The sequence below is a fragment of the Aspergillus sydowii genome (assembly GCF_001890705.1).
Source record: "Aspergillus sydowii CBS 593.65 unplaced genomic scaffold ASPSYscaffold_1, whole genome shotgun sequence".
NCBI lineage: Eukaryota > Fungi > Ascomycota > Eurotiomycetes > Eurotiales > Aspergillaceae > Aspergillus > Aspergillus sydowii.
Window position 1 is genome coordinate 1227009 of NW_024467859.1, and position 24188 is coordinate 1251196.

A 24188-nucleotide genomic window follows, 5' to 3' on the forward strand; every position below is an offset into this window, starting at 1 on the left:
AACAATGATACAGCAGTGGCCCTGTGGTAATGCCCTGATTGTTATTACTCTCACTATGCCGTAGGACGGCAATATAATTAGGGATGGCCAGCAAGCAGTTCATGAAACTACTGTATACAGAAGATGCGGTGTTACGCAGCCACAATTTCTGTATACCCACACCTTTATGCCTCAGGCATGTATATATTTAATCCCCAAGAGTCCCCTGAGATTAAAAACCAAAGAGAAACGTTGGGGAATTGCGGCACGGCCCACTAGCAATATGTTTGATTCACATTCCGATTGACTGGAATCGTCTTCCCAAGCGCGATACTATATATGGGCGCCCTTTGTATAGGGACTTGCTAGAAGTGGATGCCTCAGGGCCTCATTTGTCAACACCCACCGACCCAAAACCGTCTCACTCTCAGGTTCTCTGCGTTCCGAGTCCGCAACGCGCTCCCGGCGCATTTCTGTATACGGCTTCCCACTCCTATGAAGCGCACCAAATACAGCGTCTCATTGGTGTCCGGCCCATGGATATCTCAGGAGACGGCTGGAGGCAGTAACAAAATCAGAAACACCCTCGACATATTTTGCGGGTTGCCGTCAAGGATACACTTACAAGCCCACCACTCTGAATCGACGAGCTCTCAAACCCCACCTGATACGCAGTGCTAATAGTGCTAATCGTGAATAGGTAAATGGTCAAGCGTCGCATCGGGAACCACTACCGCCACTCGATCCGTGCCACATGTCCTAGGGGACAGTGTTTCGGTAACCGGGTTCGTAAATTTGGAATCTGAGGGCTCCCGAGGTTTCTGGCTCTGCATCCATTGTCATTCAGCTTCGACCGAGTCAGATAACTTTGTGAATATTCTTTTAACGGTGGCGCCAGTTCCGTCACTGACCCGAAGCATTAGCCACAACAAGTTCGATATTGACGAAACCAGACTCGCGTTGCGAGAACCTAGCTCTATCAATATCTGATATGCTTTCTCTCTGTTTTAGTGGTCTTCTTTGGCCGAAAATTATGGAGAGCGTGTACACCCAATGCTGGGTACTTCCAATGACGTCCCACAGTTCAAGGCACAAGAAACGCAATTACACGATGTTCAGTGCCTGGACCAAACCCCCGACTTCTACTACAGGGATATTATCAAATTTTGTTGAACGGAAATTTTATTGGGACCTAGATGCAGACCTACGTTGAGAGTGTACCAAGTGTCGAATTCTCTGTAATTCTCTTGCATGTCTTCAGGTTATAGGTAGGCTCTTTGCATTACTTGCCAGAACATCAATTGCTCCGTCCGCTACTACTTGGTTCAATAGCATCTGTTATCCTGGCAATATATAGCAAGTAGGAAATTTAGAAATATGTGTCATCCAACCAGTACTCGAAGCAGGAGTGGCTCTGCTAGGAAGGAATCAACAGCGTGACCGAAGTGAGGGCAAACTGGAAGTGACCTACCTGGTCAACTGTAGCTCACTCCAGAAATTATCTTACTCCTCCTACTCCTCCGTCGTCTTCTTCATCTCTGGCTCAAGTTCCTATCAATTCCATCAAGCAAGTAGTTTTAAAGATCAACAGGTCTTTCGTCACTACTATGCTAGACCAACTACCACCTGAGATCTTGTACATGGTGGCACACGCAGTAAATCTCACCCCGTTCCTTACCAATTCATTCCTCACCAGACCTAGGTCAACTGCTCCACAGATATTTCTAAACTTTCGCGTGTCAATAAGCACCTTCATCAATCCCTGGTCCCCCTTCTTTATGAAACGGTTGTCATCGAGGCTTCTGAAGTGTTCCTCGATCAACTCGAGCTGACACCAGTAAAAACATGGTTCCGACAAGACGGGTCAAAGACTATCTTCAATACTCTGGAGTTTGCAAAGCATCTACAGCTCGTGGCACCGATACAGGATAAATTACAAAATAGGTGCTATCATGGTGATGTTTATATTAAGCATCCGCGGACCAAAAAACACTGGACGGAGAACCTAGAGTCTCATTTTTTCGGAATGGAAGCACTGGATTCTAACTTTCAAACATTGCTTTTTCACCTTCCCGAGAAGTCCTTGCGAAGTTTCTCGTACGTTGGGTTTGTATTCCCCTCAGTTGCTGGTACTAACAATCCCAGTTGGCACCTAGGTTGTTGCGTTCCTTCATCAATACTCGGCATTGATGGATGGCTTCCCTCAAAGCACAGCGATATTCGAACTCTATCGCTGATAACCGATGGAACCTGCTACAGCAGAGGATCGGAAGACGATGGGATCCTCAAGCTCACCCAGATCCGTTCGTTCTCCTGGAAAGGATTCGACGAGCTCGATATACACCAGCATCATATCATTCGACAATCCCTGGCCTTGAATTCCGCACACTTGGGGAGCTTGGAACTGAACTAGAGCCAGCCCTCACATCTGGTCGCGTAGTTGGCATTGACCAGCTTCTGAATATACAGTCAGATGTTCTCGATGTGGAGTTGGACGAGCATACGGTGGCTGTCGCGCATCCTAATAATGATTGTTCCCCGTTGGCGAAAGCACCGCCCACAAAATTGGCGGTTCTTCGGCACTTGTCACTTTCCAATATATTACTAGACTCGTATGATAAACTGATGTCGGCTATCAACCTGCACCAATTGCAGTCATTGAAGCTTCTCGATTGCGTGAACGGTTCAATCCTCCTTTCGGGGATGTCAAGTTCAGAGAAGCGCACCAATCTCCGCTCATTCGAGTGGGTTTCCGGTGATGTATTTCAGTCTTACCGGCCACATTTGCTTCGGCATATCTCAGAGTTCCTTAAATCTTTCAAAGGCCTCGAAGAACTTTATTTATCGACCTCGAGCACCACACTCTCACTCAACGACATAATGTCCCAGCATAGAGCAACTATGAAACGTCTAGTTTTCCATATAAGAGCATTAAATGAAGCAGACGGTACACACCGCGGCCTACGCGATACGCATGGGCCAGTGCTTGAAGACCTCGACAATATTTTCCGTCTTGTTCCGCTGGAATGTGTTGGGTGTCACCAAAGCCCTTCTCGGCTAGGTATGGTTCCTTTCACCCTTCGTTTTCATTTAGGCAGGCTAGCCTTTTTCTGATTCCAATATCTTTAGCGCCAGGCACTCGGTTCCAACCTAGCAGCTAAGACCGTCAAACTCATTCACTTTCGAATCACTGCCAGTGACCATGGCAACCTCAGGCCACACTATGAACTTTGTGAGCGCAAGAATACTTGCACAGCCCGTACGGCAGATGATTTGAACCATCAGAGGACTGCAACCTAGTCACTTGTATGCCATGTCTCAGAGACTTTGCTGACTGGGCGTTTGGGCCAACTGGCCTTCCTAATATAATGGTCATCGCTTTCGGTGATTTCTCAAACGGTTGCCGCTTCGAATGGTCGCAGGTATTATTGATTCGCTCTTTGACGCCCTCAACAGATATGTATCGCATCGTGGGTCACGGGATGCATGGTCATATATTAGATGGGATATCTAGTGCCCGTGAAATGCTGAGCAGCTGCCCGGCGCAGCCGACTATTGTACACATATTGACTATGAAGGCAGCGACATAGTCACAGACTTTAGCGCATATGATCTGGAAGACTCGGACAGTGGTACAGACCGGTAGTTCCAAAAGTGACGAAAGGGACTTCATTTAGGCGAGGAAATACAAATGGGAAGACTTGTATGGAGTAATCATGTGCAAAACAAGTACGCTCGTCGGGCAAATACTAATATTGACGCATATATAGAGAAGCATACTATAGTGTCCGAAGTGTGACAGACTCCCTTTGAGATTTTTCGAAGCCCGTCGATACTCAGTAGTTGCCCTGATGTTGAAAGAGTTTCCAATTATGGAAGCATAGCAATCTAAAATTGGTCCGTGCATTGACGCGAAAATCCGCGTCTTCCGCAATTCTTCAGTGGAAGAGCATAACTGCCTCCCACTTTGGCAGCTGCCTGGCGTTGCCCCGGACCCTGCGTATATTCTTTCTTTGATCTCCTGCATACCATAAATAGCTGATATTTCGCAATCAGCATTCATTCATTGTTAAAACCCCGCCTTCTTCTCATACGCGACCAATCCGCCTACATCGGAGTGGCGTCACGCGTATCCGATGTCACTTTTTTCTGCTTGCAGTGACTATGACGAACACTTTTTACCTATGAGAATCGGTTTATAAACTCAAATCTTGCGATACAGCAGCAAAAATGTCGAACAGAGTTTCCCCGGTCACGCCTACTTTCTCGCACGGCGATAACACCATGCAGCGGGATTCCACGCAGCCGTCGTCGCCCATCGCGGACGTCGACCAGGATGTGAAAATGGCAAACCAGAATGGAAGCGCCGGTCAAAATGGAGCTGTGGAGGATGAGGAAGATATGAATGTTAAGGCGAAGGCCCTTATGCATCTGCTGAATACGAGCGAGGTGAGGGCGGATCCCATTCCATTGCATCTCTGGTTCATTGATTGATGATGAGCGTTCGAACGCTGGTGCAGGTCTTTGTCGCGATCATGGCCGAGAAGATGAAAAAGCAGCAGGAACAGGCGAGGCTGGAAGCGGCGAAGAAACAGGAACAGCAGCAGAAGGAACAACAGGGTGGTAAAGCGGACGAAAGCAAGAAGGGGGCCGCGCAGCCGACTGAACGACGGGGGACTCGTGCAAGCGCGAGACAGAGCGGAGCGACGGAGGCGGAAGCGAATGGTGATCAGAAGGATGAACCGGCGAAGTCTAAAAGAGGGAAAGGTAAAAAGGCTGCCCCTGCGGCCAAGGGCAACTCCATCTCGAACTACTTCAAGAAGGCAGACGTGAACGTTGACGAGGCGAAAAACACCACCGTTCAGGAAGCACTAGAGCACGCTGCTGATGAGTTCGAAGCTAAACCTACTGTTCTTGGTGAGCAGGAACTTGTTGCGACCCAGCAGCCTGCACCTATTACTGGTGGCAAGATGAGGAAGTATCAACTCGAAGGCTTAGAGTGGCTGAAGTCGTTGTGGATGAATGGTCTGTGTGGTATCTTAGCCGACGAGATGGGCTTGGGGAAGACAGTACAAGCCATATCCCTAATTGCCTTCTTTAAGGAACATAATGTTTCGGGGCCATTCTTGATATCCGCCCCGCTGAGTACCGTAAGTAATTGGGTGGACGAGTTTGCGAGATGGGCTCCTGGGATCAAAACAGTCCTGTACCACGGCACCAGAGATCAGCGTGCAGATCTCAGGAAGAAGTTCATGAGTCTCAGGAATCAGAAGAACCCGGACTTCCCTGTTGTCTGCACGTCGTACGAGATTTGCATGAATGATCGGAAATTTCTCGCCCAATACCAATGGCGCTACATCATTGTGGTACGTCCTGGGAACTCTAGGCTCTTGCAGTTGTCAGGTATGCTAATATCGCACAGGATGAAGGGCACCGTTTGAAAAATATGAATTGCCGTCTCATCAAGGAACTGTTGTCGTACAACTCCGCCAATCGACTCCTTATCACCGGTACTCCGCTACAGAATAACATCACCGAACTATGGTCACTTTTGCACTTCTTGCTGCCCGAAATCTTCAATGACCTGAACAGTTTCCAGAACTGGTTCGATTTCTCATCTGTGCTAGATAACAATGACCAAACAGACACGCTTGAGCGTCGGAAACGGAACCTCGTCTCCACCATGCACTCGATTCTCAAGCCTTTCCTTCTCAGGCGCGTCAAGACCGATGTCGAGACCGCCCTTCCCAAGAAACGAGAGTACATCCTGTATGCGCCTTTGACTGCCGAACAGAAGGACCTTTACCGGGAGATCCTCAATGGCACAGGGCGTCAGTACCTTGAAGAAAAGGCAACACAGCGTTTGTTGGCGAAGAACGACAGGACATTGCGCCCAGGAAGCCTAAAGCGCAGTGCAAGCAATAGCGGCGCCTCGACGCCGAACAAGAGCCTCCGCTCCAGTCGTGATTCTACTCCCGCGAGCAGGGCTAGCTCTGTACGTAGACGCAAGGTACCGCAAACTTACAAGGATATCAGTGATCGCGAATTCAACTCAAAACTGCGAAAGCTGGAACAAGGTATCGAAGAGGAGCTAGACATTGAGAGCATCGACGAGTCGGAACAAGAAGAAATTGAAAGGGCAAACACTATCAAGCTTGCCAGTACGTGCACACACCATCACTCTCCAGTAATAATATATCATATACTAACCCTTTTCATTGTACAGAGCGGGAAATCGCCCAAAAGAAAATGCAAAACCCTGTAATGCAAGCCCGACTCGCCTGCAACTCACCTCACAACTTTTACTGGCCATGGGCCGACGATCCATCCTCTATTGATGAATCTCTCGTCACAGCATCAGGGAAGATGCTCCTCCTCGATCGCCTTATTCCCTCGCTCCTGAAAAAGGGCCATAAAATTCTGATATTCTCTCAATTCAAAACCCAGCTCGACATTCTTCAAGACTGGGCGACCTATCTCCGCTCCTGGAACTGCTGCCGCATCGACGGTGCAATCAGCCAAACAGACCGCCAGGCCCAGATTAAAGCCTTCAACACAGACAAAGACTACAAACTCTTTCTTCTCAGCACTCGTGCCGGTGGGCAGGGTATCAACCTTGTTGCCGCAGACACAGTCATCCTATTCGATTCCGATTGGAACCCGCAGCAGGATCTGCAGGCTCAGGACCGAGCCCATCGAATCGGCCAAACAAAGCCAGTTATAGTGTACAGACTCGCAACAAAAGGAACAGTCGAGCAGACTCTCCTCGAAAAGGCTGATTCTAAGCGTCGTCTTGAACGTCTCGTCATCCAAAAGGGCAAGTTTAAGAGTCTGCTTAGTGAGTCCACTGTAAGCCGGGATGACGTGGACGAGCTGAAGAGGGCTCTGGGCGAGGATGAGTTTGAACGGTTTGAGGCTAGTTCGGATCCGTCCTCTATCCTGTCAGACGAGGACCTGCGTACGCTTACGGATCGCAGTGAGGAGGCTTATGTACGTGCCGAGAAGGGTCTTGACCAAGGTGGCAAGGCGTTCAAAGCTGTTGAAACGAAGAGGGATGGTGAAGGACTTATGGCTCAGCTTGAGCGGAAGTGAATTTTCTATTATTATGGTGTTAAGTACGGTGAACTCAAAGCTGGGTTGGGAGTTCGCACTGCATTGGTTTTATTCTCGAAGGGATTTCTGAGGTTTACTGGGGCGTACTAGCAGTGGTGTTGTTTGGGTTTGTCCCGCTCCAGGAATTTTGTTATGTACTAGATGTATTATACACGATATAGACTGTATCTGACAGCAAGTCTAAATTCGCAAAGAATAAAAGAGGTCAATCGTAATATGAGGGACTTTCGGGATAGGAAACCAAATGCATTCGACGCCTGAACACCTCGCCAAGAAAGTGGCTCTACATAAACATACAGGATCAGAACCACCATAGGTACAAGAAATGAACATGCGCAGAGTAAACGATCAGACTATCGGGATGACCGCTCGTCTTCAATCTCTCTCCGCAGATCATCGAGAACACCTTTCCGTTGAATGAGGTGAGTCTTCAGTCCTTCAACCTGCTCGCCAACTGTCCGGACATCCTCACTGAGACGCTCAACATCTCCACCGGCTTTTGACCGCCCTGTGCCCTCACGCAATTCACGGAGCTCACGCTCCTTATATTCCAGAAGCTGAAGGGCCTCCTTCTTAATAAGAACCCAGTTTGGTCGACCATCGCCTCGATGGCCTGACTTTCGGTCTTCCACAGCTTTGTTTGCGGACTGCAGCTTGGCATCCAATTCTGAGAGCTCGCGGCGCAGGCGCACCTTCTCCCACTCCTCGTCCTGGATTGTGTCGCTAAAGTCCGTGCCCTTGGGAGTGTAGGATGTTTTACCGGCGACGCCGAGTCGGCTCAGGTATGTGTCACCGAACTTGGTCTTGCGACCTGTTGAAGTCTCCGTCTCTCCGTTTGCGCCCCATCTTTGCGCCGGCCGTGCGCTGTCTAGCTGGTAGTCGATTTGTTTGTTTTCAAATGAGGCACGCAACGAAGCCGGGATTGAGCGAGGGATGCGGTAGCCTTCGTGGCGGTAGTTCAGGATGTGGAGGAAGGCGAGTGTTGCGTCTTTGTTGATTTCAGGAGCCGCTGATGGGTTAACCAGGTTCCAGGCCGAACGGATGTCAGTGTCTGGTACATCAAGGGACTCGTAAAGCGGTTCCAGCGACCCGACTAGAAAGTTAGTTGTCAGTTAGTGTACGATAGGACTCCGATAATACTCGGGGTGGGACACATACAGGCAATTTCACCGCGTTGGTTCTTATTGGCAGAGTATATATCTTCGTACTTGGATTTGTCTCCCGGGTTCATATACCAATCGAATCCGTCTTTCAATCCTGGAGTAAGGTCTTCATCCTCGATGTGCTCAAACTGCTCTTGGCCTCCGCTCAGAGCACGAGTAGCGTGGACAAGGTGAGATTTGGACTCAGGGACGAGCCAATCGGGAAGTGTGTTAGGGACTTGCGGTAATTCCTTGAACCAATGTCAGCCATAGGGAGCTTATAGATGAACATGCGCGCTTGGCGGGCAACCTAGGCCGGAGAAATGATGACATACCCCATTGACCAGATCAAAGACTAATCGCATGGCAACACAGAATTCCTCAAAATCCAGCTCGCCATCACCATCCAGGTCGGCTAAATCCCAGACCTTCTCCAGCTGGTCGTCGCGAAGCCGACTGTTCCTGAGCACGGAGGCGGCCTGGGAGTTGTTCAAACGGGGTTGGCCGCCAGCCAGCGAGGAGAAGATCTCCCAATATCGCTCAACTTCCCATTGCTCGATCTTTTTGCTCGACATTGTATCGGTTGCTTTCAGCAGTGTTTTTCGGATAGGAAACGAGGGGGGTTAAGGGGGAACAAGCAATGGGAGCCGGCTGCGGAGATGTCCCCGTGTTGATAGTTGTGCTACTTTAGATTCGGGCGTCCCGCAATTCGATGTGGCTCCAACAGGGGGGCGCTCGGATTAAGGTAGATCCGTCCTCCTCTATCTATTCAGCTGTAAGAACCAAACGGATACAAAGTCCATGAAGGTATTTCTAGGTATAAAGTATCGGTTTGAGATTGCTATATCGGATCATGCTCTTCTAAATGTCGGTGCCACATATAATACAACACTGAACGGTATAGTACATAGATTGTCTATGCAATCTAACAATGTCATCCAACCTGCTTATTTCTGCTTCTTCTCCGATGTCTTTGCGCCCTCTTTCTCTTGTTGGGACGCTTCGGGTGCCTTTAGCTGCTCCGAGACTTGAAGAATGGCTCGTTCCGCTTCCAATGCAAGCCCGGGCGCATCAAGTATTGTGGCAAGCTTCTTCGCATCTTTTGTTCGAAGTAATATCCTGTCATCGCTCTTCTCTACATTCTCGACCATCTCTGCAACTGGGCTCTCGCGATCCGTCTCTTCTAAAGTGCGCGAGACGCGCTTCGAATATAGTTCCACTAGCCCTGGGTATGATATGGGATTTAGCAGATTCTTCTCGACGAGAAACTGCAAATGTTTGGACCCGTTCAAAGCTTGGTAGTTGTAAGTATGAAGTAAAGACACAGAGTTATGTGGGAAACCGACCTCGCCAATGTGACCAGCCTCGATACACGAGGTAGAAGAATGGAATATTCGGTATTCTATAAATGCAAGGTCAGAAATGCGATTTCCTTTATCCAAACATGGCGGCAATTGCATGAAACATACATAGGGATCAGAGCAACTGGCGCCGTCAACGGGGCAGCGATGAAGCTCCACCACATCCTCCGCCGGTGCAATTCTTGTCGTTCTTTCGAGAGTTTGTGTAGCATGGGAATCAGCTTCTCCTCCTTGATCGCATTGCCTGGAAATAAGACATCTACATGTGTTGTTCCATGTGATTCATCAATTCGCCGTTGGGAGCTCAACGAGGGGATGCTTTTGAGACCCCATTCTTCATACGGTATCCGCTGCTGAACTCGGTTCCCCCACGACACAACGTGCATCTTCCAGCCCTTATCAGCCTCCTCCCATTTGGTCCAAGTCTGCGCCGCCTTGTCAGTGATCCGGTCTAGGATGGAACGTTCCTTCGAAACATCCTTGGGTAGGAGTCGGGCATAGATCAAAGCTCGTCGGGTGGAGATCGGAACAACAAATAATCGCAAGGTCATGGCGCAAATTCCAATGCTGGGCTTCCTTGGAACTAATTTTTGATATTGATTGCTTGGTGAGGTGGGAGCTGCGGGCAGTCAAGAGCGCGACTACCGATCGACGAAGGGGAACAGGCGATGAAAGCGAGCGACGGAAAATACCATGCCTTTAGCCTTGCCTCAGTGGTACTTTGGAGGGTATTGTGAAGCCTTTTTTTTTTTTTTGTCTCGTACTGTTGGAGCTTCGGCGTTGGAGCAAGTCGAATGATAAACCATGGACGTCATTCAGCTGCAGGGATCCAGGTCCACAGTCCAAGATTTGGGCCGGGGTCTACTCGGCAACGGGGCTGTTCCGGGTTAGCCCAGTCCCGACCTTATGTCTCACGATACCCAATTTACGGCTGGGCCTGTTCACTAACACCCTTCGCTCACATTCCCGGGTTCACGATTTCTGTGCTTTCCGCGCCGTCACCCATTCGCGCGTAGTTCGTTCGAGCGTCACTGCGAGGTCAGCTCGGCGGCCGGACAGGCCTTTGGGACCCCTTTCGCAAAAGGGCTACGAGGCGATGCAGCCCGTTCCAGCGCGACTCCTGTCAGCACAGCCTCACCTCACCGAACGTTGAACCGCAGGGCAATGGCCCAAGATGCGCGCGGAGTTCGAGTCCAGCCTCCCGACTCCAGCCAACTCCCGGGCGATCCGCTGATGGAGAAATCATCCGCCGCAGAATGGACTTCGACGCCTTCGAACCATTTCCCCAGCGGGCAAAACAACGATATCCCTCCCATGGACCCTCTTCATACCGAATCGAAGGATAAAGCAACAGTTCTGTCGCCAGTATTATCGGATCAAGTGGCAGAGAATGCTGGGTCTGGCCCAACATGGGGGAGCAAACTGCGGACACTTCCGGGTAAGTACTTTCTCTGGACGCACTACGCATTGGAAGTTATTTACTGATTTGGATGTGTATTTAGCCTGGATTCGGTCCTTTGAATACCCCGACGATGATGATATCGAAGCCAATGCCACGTCCCGGCTATTACCTTCCCAGCCCAATGATGCTCTCGTCGCGCAGCACAACCACTCGCCGCACACAACATCCAAGCAGTCCGGCTATTCGACCCGAGGGGGAAGCCTTGAGGATGATCGGGAGCGAGAATCACGGTGGAAAAATTTTTCCAAGACCACGGCATATCCCCGAGAAGCCGGTGTAGAGGAAAAACTCGTAACGCCAGAATGGCTGGCAGAGAATCATGGCGATTACTCGCAACCCTGGCGCGGGCGGCTCGAACGCGATGAAGATTCCGATGATCCCCTCAAAAAGAAACGACGACGCGAAATATGGTTCAAGCGCTTCCACAACACCCTTCTACAGAGTCCACTTGTGCCTCTGATTATCCGATTGACAGTGTGGACTTTTTCCCTAGTAGCTTTGGCCCTTGGTGGCTCCATTCAACATCTTTCGAATGATTTCCCTCGACGCCAAGGACCTTCAGCCTTGATGGCGATCATTGTGGATGCCGTTGCCCTGGTTTACCTCATTTACATAACCTGGGATGAATATACAGCTAAGCCACTGGGGCTTCGGTCTCCAGCGGCTAAAGCACGACTCATTCTTTTAGATATTTTCTTTATTGTCTTTGACTCGGCCAATCTGAGTCTAGCTTTCGAAGCTTTATCGAGCGCGGAAGGCGCATGCACTGAAGCAGAAATCAACCAAACCTTGGTCCCTAAGAACGACGCTATTTGTCAACGCCAGATAGCTCTGGCTTCTGTTCTACTAATTGCACTCATAGCTTGGCTCATCACGTTTTCAATCAGTGTTCTTAGGTAAGAAGCTGCCTCATTATTTGTCGGATCTAGAATGCTAATCACGGTTCGTATTGGATAGACTTGTCGAGCGGGTGTCAACAAAATAAATCACAGGCAGTGCTCTACGGAAATGGTCCAGACGCAGTAGTCACTTCTCACAGTCTTCTTATTTTTCTTCGTCTTTCGCTTGCAACTTCTAGTGTCTGTGGCTGGTACCATGTGATTGATGCATATTTGAATTTTCTTCGTCTTTCATACTCTTTTTTTTTTTTTTTCTCCCTCCAACAAATTTATTTTGCTTACGAATTTTCTGCCTTTTGGATACAACCATACGAATGAGCCGTGTTCCAATCAGGTTGAAAGGAAGTCTTATTATTAAATACCCTACGGTTTTAGGAATGCAGATGATAATATGGCTTAATACAATCAAAGTTGCTCAAAAAAAAGGGCCATTCCCAATCAGACATGCAATGCAGGGCCCTCTTCCCCATACAGCGGGTCCGCATGAAACCAATCTAAGTTCCCAATATTCTGACAACTACCTTCCTCCCCGGGCTGCCCATAGCACATATCCCAAGACTTACCTCGTGGATAAGCGCCAACCATCTTGAATGAGCCATGGCCACCAGTTTCTGAAAGAAGCCGGTGACCTACCCCAGCTGGGACTATAATCAAATCCCCGTTAGAGACCTCAGGCTCAAACCGATCAGGATTCCCTTCCCCTCCGAAACAAAGACGTGCAGAGCCAGAAACGACACCCAAAACCTCATGACTAGTGGAGTGAAAGTGGTTTTGGCTGTACATTGTATAGACCCAACTTGGGGAGACCTCGCCTATTTTGTCAAGATGCTTCGACAGGGTGTCGGCTGACGCATCGAAGGCTTGGTGGTAGATCAAGAGAGGCTTGGACTGGATGGAAGTATTGGGGATCCGCTCCCACTTCGGAATTTGGCGAGAGGTAATTTGGATTTCCGAGGGTGGTTTAACTGTCATTATGTGGGATGAGTTTGAAAAGAGAGACTGTAGATGCTGTGCAGTTTGCGCAGTGCGTCCGCAATTAATGGGTGCTTATGACGTCATGCTAAAAGAGCCTCATGGGTGCCTCCACAACCTGTTCAGTGTTCGCAAGTCCCGTTCTGTTCATACTTAAGAACCAGAAATCAAGCTGTACCGTATGCTCCCTAGTGACCATGACCAACGGCCCAGTCATGGCTTCCAAGGGGCCATTGTATTTTTCTGACTAGGCGCCATGAGTGTTTCAGGCAACAGAACCTCTCTTCCAGTCACAATATGTCTGGAGCCTGATTTGAAGCGCTTAAGACCATGCGCCTACAAAAAGATCTTCTGGGATTCATAAGTGGATTGGCTCTACTTCCAAAAATAAAGAAACAAAGGTGCTTGTCAAAAAGAAAAACTCGAAGAAATAATTACCGAAGGGAGAACCAATACACACGGTGGCTGACCGTGTGAGTATATCGCAGCTGACCGCCTTTGATCTGGACCACATCTCCGCCAACTCTTTTAAGTCGTCTGTCATCGCCCCAACGCCGCCACGCCCTTCTTGAGCTCGTCTCTATTTTACTCCCTCGTCGACTTTGGCCCTTGCAGAGTTCTGCTTCTGTGGTGCATTCCGGGAGCTGGCTCGTTTTCCACGTCGTTTCTTTCTCTGTTTTCGAGCGTAACTGGCGCCCCTCCCTCCAACTGCCCTTAAACCACCCACCGCTCTGGAAGTGAGCGAGTCAAGCCATCTGGGCATCGACATTATTTCACTTATTTCTTGTCTGATCGTCGCTTCGACCCGGTAGGTAGTTTTCTACTGAAATTCACGTCCATTCCTTGGCTTCTTACTCCGCGCTGACGCTCTCTAACCAGTTCTCACTTGTATTCGCGTCCATCCGGCGTTATTTCCCCGGATCAATATGGCGCCTCTGATTCCTCAGACCCCCCACAAGGATGACCTGGAAGAAACGTAAGTCTATCTATCTTCTTCTGGCCGGTTGATACCATGGCGGCTTCCAGGATTATCGACTAACCGCTACAGATGGGCGTTCCTAGAGAATGGCATTAACAATGTTATGGTAAAGCTGGAGGAGGGTGTGGATATGAAAACCGTATGTTTTTTCATCATTACCGGAGTCAAGTTCTGCTACTGAGAGAACTTACTAACGCCTCGATCTTCCGATAGTACATGGCCCTCTACACGTGCGTCTGCCCTCTCAAGGGTCCTATTATCTCTCGTTCCCCTCACCACTAACACTCATATAGAGCAGTTCACAATTTTTGTACTTCACACAAAGCCGTCAGCGGTCAAGCTATACAATCACAGCGTGGCGGTTCGTCCTCAAACTATTCGGTCCCTACCTCCGAGCACAGACAACTGACCGTCACTGCAGCGCATTTGCTCGGAGAGGAGCTATATAGGAAACTTGGGGAATACTTGACGGGCCACCTAAACTCTGTTTACAAAGAATCGACAGGCCATGCCGACGAGGCGTTACTCGCATTCTATATCCGTGAATGGGAGCGATATACCAACGCTGCGAAATACATCAACCACCTTTTCAGATACCTCAACCGTCACTGGGTGAAGCGAGAAATTGACGAAGGGAAGAAAAATGTCTACGATGTATACACTCAGCACCTAGTCAAGTGGAAGGAGGACTTTTTCGTCAGGGTGCACGACAAGGTCATGGGCGCGGTTCTCAAGCTTGTCGAAAAGCAGCGGAACGGCGAAACTATCGAACAGTCACAAATTAAGAGTATTGTCGATTCATTTGTTTCTCTGGGACTCGATGAAACCGACCCCACAAAGTCCACACTGGAAATCTACCGCTACTATTTCCAGAAACCTTTCCTTGCTGCAACCAGAGTCTACTACGAAGATGAATCCCGCCAGTTCGTTGCGGAAAACAGTGTTGTTGAATATATGAAAAAGGCAGAAGTCCGTCTCGATGAAGAGAAGGCACGTGTCGGGCTCTATCTGCACAACGATATTGCTAAAGAATTAACCGAAACCTGCTTGGATGTGCTTGTTACTGCACACTCTGAGCTCCTGCGCGATGAGTTCCAACCACTACTCAACAATGAACGTCAAGAAGACCTTGCCCGGATGTACCGGCTTCTGTCGCGAATCAAAGATGGGCTGGACCCTCTCCGCACAAAGTTCGAAGCGCACGTGAGAAAAGCTGGCCTATCTGCAGTCGAGAAGGTAGCTGCTGAAGGTGAATCCTTCGAACCTAAGATGTACGTCGATGCACTGTTATCGGTGCACACCAGATACGACAGTCTCGTAAAAGAGGCTTTCAATGGCGAGTCCGAGTTTGTTCGCTCCCTTGACAATGCATGCCGCGAATTCGTGAATCGTAACAAGATCTGTAAGTCTGGATCTACGAAAACACCAGAGTTACTGGCGCGGTACACGGATTCTCTGTTGAAGAAAGGGTCAAAGGCTGCGGAGGAGTCGGAATTGGAGGAGATGTTGGTCCAGATCATGACCGTTTTCAAGTACATCGAAGACAAGGACGTTTTCCAGAAATTCTACTCTAAGATGCTTGCTAAGCGGCTGGTCCACGTGAGCTCGGTATCTGACGATGCTGAGACAAGCATGATTAGCAAACTGAAGGAGGCTTGTGGTTTTGAATACACCAACAAGTTGCAGCGAATGTTCCAGGACATTCAGATCTCTAAGGATCTGAACGCCAGCTACAAAGATTGGCTTGATAAATCTTTCTTAGATGACGATGACCGGAAGAAGCTTGTGGACTCACATTTCCAGATTCTCGGAACTGGATTCTGGCCCCTTAACGCCCCATCAACTGATTTCCTTGCGCCCCCTGAAATTGTGAAGACTTCTGAGTGGTTCCAAAAGTTCTATTTCGACAAGCATAACGGTCGAAAGCTGACCTGGCTCTGGCAGCTGTGCAAGGGTGAAATCAAGGCTAATTATATCAAGAACACCAAGGTTCCATACACATTCCAAGTATCGACTTACCAAATGGGTATTCTTCTTCTCTTCAACGAAAGCGACTCCTTGACATATGAAGATATCCAAAAGGCCACTTCTCTCACACCCGAAATTCTTGATCCGAATCTGAGTATCTTCTTGAAGGCCAAGGTTCTCACCATTGGCCCGGAGGGATCTAAGCCCGGCCCGGGCACAACCTTTACGCTCAATTACAACTTCAAAAACAAGAAGATTAAGGTCAATCTCAACATTCAAATAAAGTCCGAGCAGAAGGTCGAGACGGACGACACACACAAGACGATTGAGGAAGACCGCAAGCTTCTGCTTCAAGTATGTTACTTCTTTATTCCCTGCTTTACTATTTGTACAACATTCACTAACGCTTTTGACCAGTCCGCCATCGTGAGAATCATGAAGTCACGGAAGAAGATGAAGCATGTGCAACTTGTGCAAGAAGTGATCCATCAAGTCAAGTCACGTTTCCCACCACAAGTACCCGACATCAAGAAGAACATCGAAGCCTTGATGGAGAAGGATTACATCGAGCGTCTGGACGGCGATGAAATTTCTTACATTGCATGATTGCCTAATACAATGAAATTCACATTTATTCCGCTACTGTTTTTCTCTCTCTCTCCCATGCCAGGCGTTTTATTGCGAGAACACGGAATTCATCTCGGCCAGCGCTATCTCACAATCCGTTTTCCACGTTTCGTCTCATTTAGTCTCTATCGCCAGCCTCCAAGCTGACTGCGACTCCAGTCTGCGCCACTTTCTATCTAGACCGCGAATGTGCCCACGCCGTAATGTTGTTAGATAAAATAGGTCGTAGTCTAATTGATGAAGTCCGCTTAAGTATGTTTCTTTTTCGCCTTTGGCGGCCTAACTCCATAACATATCCATTTCATTCCCCAGTATTTGCATGCGTGTTCTTCGTGCATTCAACAAGTTAGTAGGTTCATGTCCTCCTGGAATCAACTAATTGAAAAACGACCAAACCAACCACCACCAACCTGTCTCAAAATTAATCAAGAAATAGGCATATAGTCATATCAATCACATTGTCGAAGAAATGGCAAAAGTATCAAGTGCCAAAAAAGTGGTATCAAGAGAAAATGGAAATAAAAATATGTATGATTGTACATCTCACGATAATCCAAACAAGATGAAACATTATCTGGCGGGAATAAATTATAAAAGCTGGCCAGCCAATGTGCAAGGATTCGATGTCAAGGCTGCTGTATGCAAATCGTGTATGTATGTATGTATATGTAAGAAGGGGCATCTGAGTAGGAATGGGTAGATTAGGTTTATACAAAACTTGATGTCGAGGTTATTCTGTTGTATTTTATGGTGACGACTTGTTTGCGGGTGTTGAAGCCAAGGTAGACTGTTTCTCGGGGGAAACTTCAGTTTCAGTTTCTGGTTTAACCGCTGTTGGCGTTTCAGCGTTATTGGCGGCGGCGGCGGCTGCTGATGATTGTTGTTTTTCTTCTTGTTTTGTACTTTCGCTGAGTACAGACTCGACGGTATTCTCCTTTTCTTCAGGTATTGTGGTGGCAGCTTTCTGTTCGCTCTCAAGCTGCTTCGCTGGAGGTTCCGATGCATCGTCACCGCCCAAGACAGGCGCCTCTCTCGACAAAGGAGACTTGGGGTAGACGGCCTCGTGGTCGTCGTTGTCACGGTTCGCAGCGTTGATGTCAAGACTATCGCGCTTGAGGAAGATGTTACTGAGTCGCTTCCGTCTGCTTCCACTACGGGATAACGTGTTAGAGCTCTCGCTGCGGAGAGACTGCATTGATAGTCGTCTGCCTTTGTCCGTGTTATCGTTTGACTCTGTGACGCTTGCCAAAGTCGGCGTAGACGGTGATGTCACGGCAGCGCTCCCCGTTGGAGAGGGCGAGGTAGACTTCTTTTCCTGCCACTCCTTCTTCTTCTCACTTGCCCATGAGCCCCAGGAGCTGAAGTACGCGCCCGCTTTCTGACCAACGGCACTCACAGAGGCTTGAGCCTGCGTCATATCTACGGCCGGAGCGGGTGCTTTGCGGTTGGGGAACCATGAGGAGCCGGCTGTGGATGATGCGGAGTCTGACGGTGAGACTGGGAGCGAGGCTGATCTGTCCAGCGAGGGGCGCGGCGACTGATTTGCCTTTACTTCGTTTCGCTTACGCTGGGCTTCTCGCATGGATTCGATATCTGCCCAAAAGCTGTTGAATGCGGCCGACACTTTCTTTTGGCCTGTGGAAAAGTGCCTGTTAAGGGCTTCGCGGCCTTCGCGCACTTTTTCGTCGAGGTGGAGGTCTGCGACTTGTTGGGAGATTCGTCTCTGGACATCATCTATCGTCAGGCCGCCAGCGGAAGGGTGCCGAGGCTCGGCGACGGAGAATAGAAGGGCGTCAGAGGTTAGGCGTTGAAACAAAGCATAGTTGGATGTTTCTTTCCATTGAGTGAGAAACTCTTGGTTGAACTCCAACGCAGGGTTGCCTTCTATATTGTAGGAATCCAAATGCGCCCGACTACGGCGGCTCGGTTCATCTGCGAGGAAGGAGTTGAGTTCTTCATGGTACTTCATGCACGAGAGCAATGCGAGAAGGTACTCTTCGAATTGAAGTCTAATGAACTCTTCAGAGCCCATGTACCCGTGCGTCTTCGGTTGCTGCGGGTGTGCTTCGTCCCAGGTATCGCTCACGATTTGGGTGATGGCATCAATCCAGCGCCGATCCGCCACAGATAGGGCCAGCGCAGTTCGTAAAGATGGTGATGTAATGTTGATCGTGTCTTCGTCGAGCTAAAAGTGGATTTGTTAGGGTAAGCCCAGTTAGTAGGCGGTGCCGGGCGTCTTACGTTGATTAAGATATCGCTATAACGGTCTTTCTGCTGCAAAAGCAAGGAATTTGTAGAACCAACAACGTATGATTTCGTTCCATCATCCGCTAGCAGGTCCAGCTGCTGCAGAGGCGTGTACGGTCCGAACATGCTTCCCTAAAGACGGTCAGGAAAATTCTTATAGAGAGTAGATTTGGGTTGTACATACCTTTCCGAAAATCTGCAGCGGGAGGCCCATATATGCCAGTACTGCTAGTAATCAGCATTCACTCTTCGGGATGAACAATCATATTCCAGGCGTCATACAGGAGCTCCTGTCACTTGTCTTGAGGGAGGTCGGTTTCTCAACCGTCTGCGCATAGTTGTCAAACGACGGATCGGCACAGTCTTGAAGAAAGTTCATGAGGCCAGGAATGAGGGACACGAGAGAAAATTGGATCATGCAGAGTCTTTCACATCTTGACCCAAAGAAAAGCATCTACCCAATTCACTGTGTCAGTATAAGGCCAAAAAGCAACGGTAGCAAAAACCCCACCTTCGGCTGCAATAGCAAGGCTTTGAATAGGACGAGAGTCTGGTATTTAAACTCATGGATCATCTCTCGTAAAGAAAGTCCTGGCGCATGTCAGTATATTAACTTGCAATTTGACTGTAGTACAGTTGCATCTCACCTAGAGTTTGGTCCTTAATTCCCTCACCCTTCTCCAGACTGATAACGAGGCCTTCACGGAATTTCTAACAAAAGCGCGTTAGCAAGAACACTAGAACACTAGGGTTCAGATCATCAGGTTGCCAACCTTCAAGATATCACGGTCCGAAAAGTCCCTGATTCCAATCTCTTAACATCAGCCATGCTCTCTACATATTCTACGGCCACCTTCTCGACCTGTACTGTCCTCAATATCGACCGACTGACATACCGCTGCGCAAACCAAGCCGACGTAACAACAGAAAGCTTCTCCCTAAGCTGCCCAAGACTCTTCGGCGTATCCGTAACAACAACAACCGCCTTCTGTACCGTCGACCTCGTCACATCCGGCGATTTATAGATAAGGGACTTGGAGTCAATCTGTCTCGAACAAGCGATCCCGAAAAGTGAGGTGGGGGGCTCGGTCTCGGTGCCTTTGCGGCGGAGGGTGAAGTATGAGAATTCCTCGGTCGACCTAGCAGCGGGCAGAGAGTCACATCAGTAAAAAAGTCCTGTATGACAGATACCCAAGGCTCAGGATCGTACATATGCGCTCCGTCGGAGAGCGCCATGAACGGCAATAGTGACCAGTCATTTTCGGCCGCGGGGTCGGTTCCTTCAGGTCCAAAGCATAGTTCGATTTCGGGGCCCCTGTATAAGAACGGTCCGTCAGTGCTCTGTCTAAGAATAAAGTGTCTCTCTTTCTTGTTCAAGCCAGATGGTGGGCCCTGGCGTTTTGGCTGGAGTTGCACAACGATCTAAGCAAACGGAGCCCGGCGTCGGGTATGCGGAGGTAGACAAGGCAGCAAGCGGAGCATGCTCGTTTTCCACGGCGTTGCTTCTTATTCACCAGCGGGGATATATCAGACTCAAGCAGCAGCTCACCTAGCATGGTGGAAGTCAATGACCATGACAATAGGTTCTTGGTGGACCTGAGCGCGCGACATTATGCCCTGTCGTGTGAGAAAACACAAGACAGGAGCACGGTAGCAACAGGGGCGAGGCCCTCCCAGAAAGGAAAAGACAAGAATCGGCAGGCGCTCAAGTCCGACGAACAGGCAGAAATGCACTACAGAACAGGAACTCGAGAGTAAATAAATCGGAGACGAGGACGAGGAAGCGAGTGTTGGAGGAGATTGGCTCCTGTCGGACCTTTTGTGGGCGGTGACGAAGTTGGCGATAGATTGACGCCGATGGGGAGTTTTGACCAAGACCCCGCCTCCAGGTATCGACCCCTGAATAAAAATAAGTTCCTAGGTCTCTGTAGTCTGTACTAACTATAGAAGAGGCACTCGGAAGATATTCCTGCCGCAGATCTGGTGAGATCTCTGATCGGAGTTCTAACTGTAACTAGCTTTACCTAAGGCTTCTCCCCGGTTTATGCGGTTGGAAGGCCCCTATCGAAGAGTATAAGCCGTTCAAGGCATTCATACGTCAAACTGTGTCGTAGTGGATTTTCGTTGAAGCGTCTAGCACAGTGGCAAGACACATGAGAATGATCTTTCGTGTTACAAAGCCAACCATTCATCTTTCAACCCCAAGTCAATGGCCGTGTACAACCGGGGATAAGAACAGCTCATTCAGGAGCACAAAGAACAAATAAGTATAGACAAAGAAGAATATTGCAGATGACGTAAAAATAATCGTTCGTAGATAAAACATTTAACAGCTCTCACGCCCGGTCTACATGCCAGAAAATAAAAGGAATTAGAAAATTAGTCCACCGCATCGTGTTCGGACTGCTACCTGCGCTGCATCCGCGCGACTTATAAGAGCACTATTGGAACCCTTGTTGATTCAATCCAACCCCTTCGACGAGGGCCGGGTTACCTTCGGCATTCTGGTCGATGTTGTGGAAATCTAGAATCTCCGAGTACCTGAAAAATGAAAGTATGGGGTCAGTTCAAGGTCGAGCTTCGGCAAGATACAAGGGCAAACACACATCATGATTTTCCAGGTGTCCACAGGCAAATCAGCATCGTTGAACGACCAATCGAACTTCTCCTCCGCTTCAGGCTCGTCGGTGGGATCATGGTATGGAGCTAGGTATTCATGTGCAAGAGCATCGGCAGCACGGATTCGCTTCTTGGGGTCGAAAACGAGCATACGCTCGAGGAGGTCAACAGCTGGGTCGGATTAGTTCTTTCCTCTAAAATGGACATGGGCGCTGCAGGGTTCATACCGTCCGGATCGGCATTTCTGAATTTGGTCGCCAACGGCTGACGCTCTCGCTTCGGTAGTGACTTGACGAACCGTAAAGTCTATTTCGGGGAAAGGTGTTAGCACGAGACCTCGACAATTTGAAACACCGGGGTATCTGTTTCTTACATTCTCGCTGCAGATGGTCTGGATCACATCGTCCGGAGGCGTCCCAAGAAGCTCCGTAATGATGGAAAACTGGTTAACGTGGTCTTTCCCGGGGAACAGAGGTTTTCCCTCCAGCATCTCGGCAAAGATGCATGCTGCACTCCAGATGTCTACCTCGACATCGTATTTTTGCCATGTAAGCATGATCTCCGGCGCACGGTAGTACCTGGTTGATACATATCCTGTCATCTGCGGGTCTTGAATGCGCGCGAGTCCGAAATCGCAAATTTTTAGATCGCAGTTTTCATTGATGAGAATATTACTGGGCTTAAGGTCACGATGGACAACACCTGCCGAATGGACATATTTCAGTCCCCGCTGTGTCAAGTTAGCGTATAAAAGCCCACGAAAAGCTATCGCAAGCGCTTTATTAGAGCTCACCAGAATCTGATATAAGAAATACTGGATAAACTGTTTCTCCAGTGGCCTGGAAGTAAGGAGTCTATGTAAGTCGGTACCCAGAAGTTCTGTGACGAAGTAGCTATAATCATCTTGTCAGAATTCGATCGGAGGATCGTATTAACGCGGTGATCGCGGGGCTGCGGCGTACATGTCCTCAAGGGGGGAAATGAATATATCGCTCAAGCTAATGATCTGCTAGCAATTAATATCATAACGGCGACGCAAAAGAAGAGATTTCGGGCGGACTGACGTTTTCGTGTCGCAGGTGCTTCAGCAGCTTCAATTCTCGGTACGTCCTTTTGGAGAGCACTGGAGTACTGAAAGGCTTCATGATTTTCTTGACGGCAACCGGCTGGGCGGTCAATTGATCCCTCGCCGAGCTTCATCATTGCAAATAGATAATCAGTTTGGGGTGCGTTTAAATTGATGAAGTTGACGCGAATCAAAGGATGTGCTGGCGATGCGCCGTTGGAAGGAGAGGGGGTTAGAGCCGTACCAGACCAGTCCAAAAGCACCCATGCCTACAGGCTGCAAGTCCGTGTATCTGCGAGTCCGCCATATTAGCCTCGAGATGCCTTTTACATGCGCGATCGAATAAGCCCATACCGGCTGGTGATTTCAAAGGTCGTGCCGAAAATCTGAGCACGTACGAATTCCGCCATTTTGACCGAGCGATAGCGGGGGGGGGGACCTGGCGCGGGCGCAGTAGGGACCTTGGATTATATGGGATACCGAAGCTTGAAGCTCCTGCTTGCGGGATGAAATGAGTGATAAAAGAAGAAAATGGGAAGGGCAAAGACGAAGACCAAGGAAGAGTGAAAGCTGTTAGGATGGATGAAATGACGAGGGGAGCCAGAGCGGTGGTGGCGCGCCCAATGGTGTGTGGGGAACTTGGAAAAGGCCCTTCTCCTACCTAAACAGTTTAGTTTGCTGCTATCAAGTTACCGATCCGTGAGGAACAGAGCAACGATGACGTGCGCGACGAGATAGCAGACAATCAAGAAAGGGCCGACGGCCGACAACCAACAACGATCGCGGCGTGCGAGTTGGTCAGCACCACAGCTCGAACCGCACCAGGCTGGTGGTTGTCCGGCGGGCTCCTGAGAAAGGCACACATTGGCCGGAAGATTATTCCCAGACCCCAGGAGACCCAATTATGTTCTACTAACAGTGATGCCTTTCCAGAGCAGTTTCAAGTCTCTTGTCAAGCACTCAATGACATCCACTAGTTTCCTGCACTACTCAACAGACGTCCCTCATCACCCCTCTCTGCGTTGCTGACGCTTTCCCCGCAGGGAAATGGGCTTCACCAGCGACTTCTCCCATCGCAGCTGGGTCTACAATACAACATCAAATATTGACCGACCAAAAAGAAGTTTCGTGGAAGTCCTCTTGGCGATCCATGACTCGGTCTAGGTCTTTCGCTAAGCGCGAGCCAGTCTTTCAGGCAACGACAAATGTCTGAGAGGAGCTGTCTCCAGTGATGTCGTCATAGATCTCCGCAGCGTCCAGCCCGCGACCCTCCTGGGCCTCATCCACTTCTGTCCTGCAAGAACTGGGTCTGAAAACAGAAATCGACCGTGGTTGAGATGCAATAAACTAGGCATCATGTGTCAAAATAACCTACCTCTTCTCAACTTACCCAGAGTCGGGTATTACCGACCAGCAACCCCATGTTTACACTCCATCCACTGCATCAACTCGCACTCCCTGCTTCCTCATGACAGCGCACACTTTTACCGCTCGCATCATTGACGAGAAACGGTTCTATATATAGGAGCCTCAAGGCCTCGTAACACCTACCATAAGCTGGCTCTTGTAAATCTCCAGAGTTCGTCCTTGTTTTTGAACAGCGGTCAAATGATGTGCCACATTCAGGCATAAATTTAGCCAGCTCGTTGTCAAGGCATAGTCGCATATACTTCGTGTCACTGTCTTACCGCTCTATATCCGGTATAGAGCTAAGGTCCAGCTACCTAGGGTGTACATTGAGGATAATCCATATA

General features: G+C 49.2%; 9 protein-coding genes across 9 annotated transcripts; 4 read left to right on the forward strand and 5 right to left on the reverse strand.

Annotated features, from left to right (window-relative positions):
- The first annotated feature begins 2146 nt into the window (after positions 1 to 2146).
- ASPSYDRAFT_38324 (uncharacterized protein) lies at positions 2147 to 3566 on the forward strand. The gene has a single exon (XM_040845701.1). It carries the CDS (start codon positions 2173 to 2175, stop codon positions 3091 to 3093), a length of 921 nt encoding a protein of 306 aa, XP_040707505.1. The 5' UTR covers positions 2147 to 2172; the 3' UTR covers positions 3094 to 3566.
- A 258-nt stretch (positions 3567 to 3824) lies between these two features.
- Positions 3825 to 7457, forward strand: ASPSYDRAFT_255812 (putative SNF2 family helicase/ATPase PasG). Its single transcript, XM_040844179.1, has 4 exons — positions 3825 to 4428; positions 4500 to 5345; positions 5402 to 6140; positions 6206 to 7457. The coding sequence occupies exons 1-4, from the start codon at positions 4210 to 4212 to the stop codon at positions 7069 to 7071; spliced, it is 2670 nt and encodes an 889-aa protein (XP_040707506.1). The 5' UTR covers positions 3825 to 4209; the 3' UTR covers positions 7072 to 7457.
- On the reverse strand, positions 6999 to 8809 carry end3 (cytoskeletal adaptor protein SagA; the record flags this gene model as incomplete). Its single annotated transcript, XM_040840006.1, has 3 exons — positions 6999 to 8185; positions 8251 to 8485; positions 8570 to 8809. 3 exons carry the CDS (start codon positions 8807 to 8809, stop codon positions 7446 to 7448), a joined length of 1215 nt encoding a protein of 404 aa, XP_040707507.1. The 3' UTR covers positions 6999 to 7445.
- Positions 8810 to 9044: 235 nt separating this feature from the next.
- On the reverse strand, positions 9045 to 10352 carry ASPSYDRAFT_38328 (mitochondrial K+-H+ exchange-related family protein). Its single transcript, XM_040845702.1, has 3 exons — positions 9704 to 10352; positions 9581 to 9636; positions 9045 to 9528 (listed from the first exon to the last, which is right to left on the reverse strand). Exons 1-3 carry the CDS (start codon positions 10144 to 10146, stop codon positions 9182 to 9184), a joined length of 846 nt encoding a protein of 281 aa, XP_040707508.1. The 5' UTR covers positions 10147 to 10352; the 3' UTR covers positions 9045 to 9181.
- Positions 10353 to 10759: 407 nt separating this feature from the next.
- On the forward strand, positions 10760 to 11957 carry ASPSYDRAFT_53349 (phospholipase D regulator; the record flags this gene model as incomplete). Its single annotated transcript, XM_040848671.1, has 2 exons — positions 10760 to 11033; positions 11098 to 11957. The coding sequence occupies 2 exons, from the start codon at positions 10760 to 10762 to the stop codon at positions 11955 to 11957; spliced, it is 1134 nt and encodes a 377-aa protein (XP_040707509.1).
- Positions 11958 to 12394: 437 nt separating this feature from the next.
- On the reverse strand, positions 12395 to 12928 carry ASPSYDRAFT_140689 (cupin domain-containing protein; the record flags this gene model as incomplete). Its single annotated transcript, XM_040841070.1, has 1 exon — positions 12395 to 12928. The coding sequence occupies one exon, from the start codon at positions 12926 to 12928 to the stop codon at positions 12395 to 12397; it is 534 nt and encodes a 177-aa protein (XP_040707510.1).
- Positions 12929 to 13478: 550 nt separating this feature from the next.
- culA (cullin culA) lies at positions 13479 to 16726 on the forward strand. The gene is made up of 7 exons (XM_040844181.1): positions 13479 to 13736; positions 13808 to 13904; positions 13977 to 14046; positions 14121 to 14137; positions 14201 to 14268; positions 14329 to 16229; positions 16293 to 16726. The coding sequence occupies exons 2-7, from the start codon at positions 13855 to 13857 to the stop codon at positions 16479 to 16481; spliced, it is 2295 nt and encodes a 764-aa protein (XP_040707511.1). The 5' UTR covers positions 13479 to 13736; positions 13808 to 13854; the 3' UTR covers positions 16482 to 16726.
- A 521-nt stretch (positions 16727 to 17247) lies between these two features.
- Positions 17248 to 20360, reverse strand: ASPSYDRAFT_141728 (putative Avl9 protein; the record flags this gene model as incomplete). Its single annotated transcript, XM_040841177.1, has 10 exons — positions 17248 to 18687; positions 18744 to 18881; positions 18934 to 18974; positions 19032 to 19203; positions 19261 to 19340; positions 19397 to 19460; positions 19523 to 19550; positions 19646 to 19888; positions 19960 to 20064; positions 20299 to 20360. 10 exons carry the CDS (start codon positions 20358 to 20360, stop codon positions 17248 to 17250), a joined length of 2373 nt encoding a protein of 790 aa, XP_040707512.1.
- Positions 20361 to 21190: 830 nt separating this feature from the next.
- Positions 21191 to 22844, reverse strand: sakA (mitogen-activated protein kinase HOG1; the record flags this gene model as incomplete). Its single annotated transcript, XM_040841150.1, has 9 exons — positions 21191 to 21290; positions 21356 to 21539; positions 21596 to 21674; positions 21742 to 22098; positions 22162 to 22261; positions 22331 to 22374; positions 22433 to 22562; positions 22679 to 22726; positions 22789 to 22844. The coding sequence occupies 9 exons, from the start codon at positions 22842 to 22844 to the stop codon at positions 21191 to 21193; spliced, it is 1098 nt and encodes a 365-aa protein (XP_040707513.1).
- Between the last annotated feature and the right edge of the window lie 1344 nt (positions 22845 to 24188).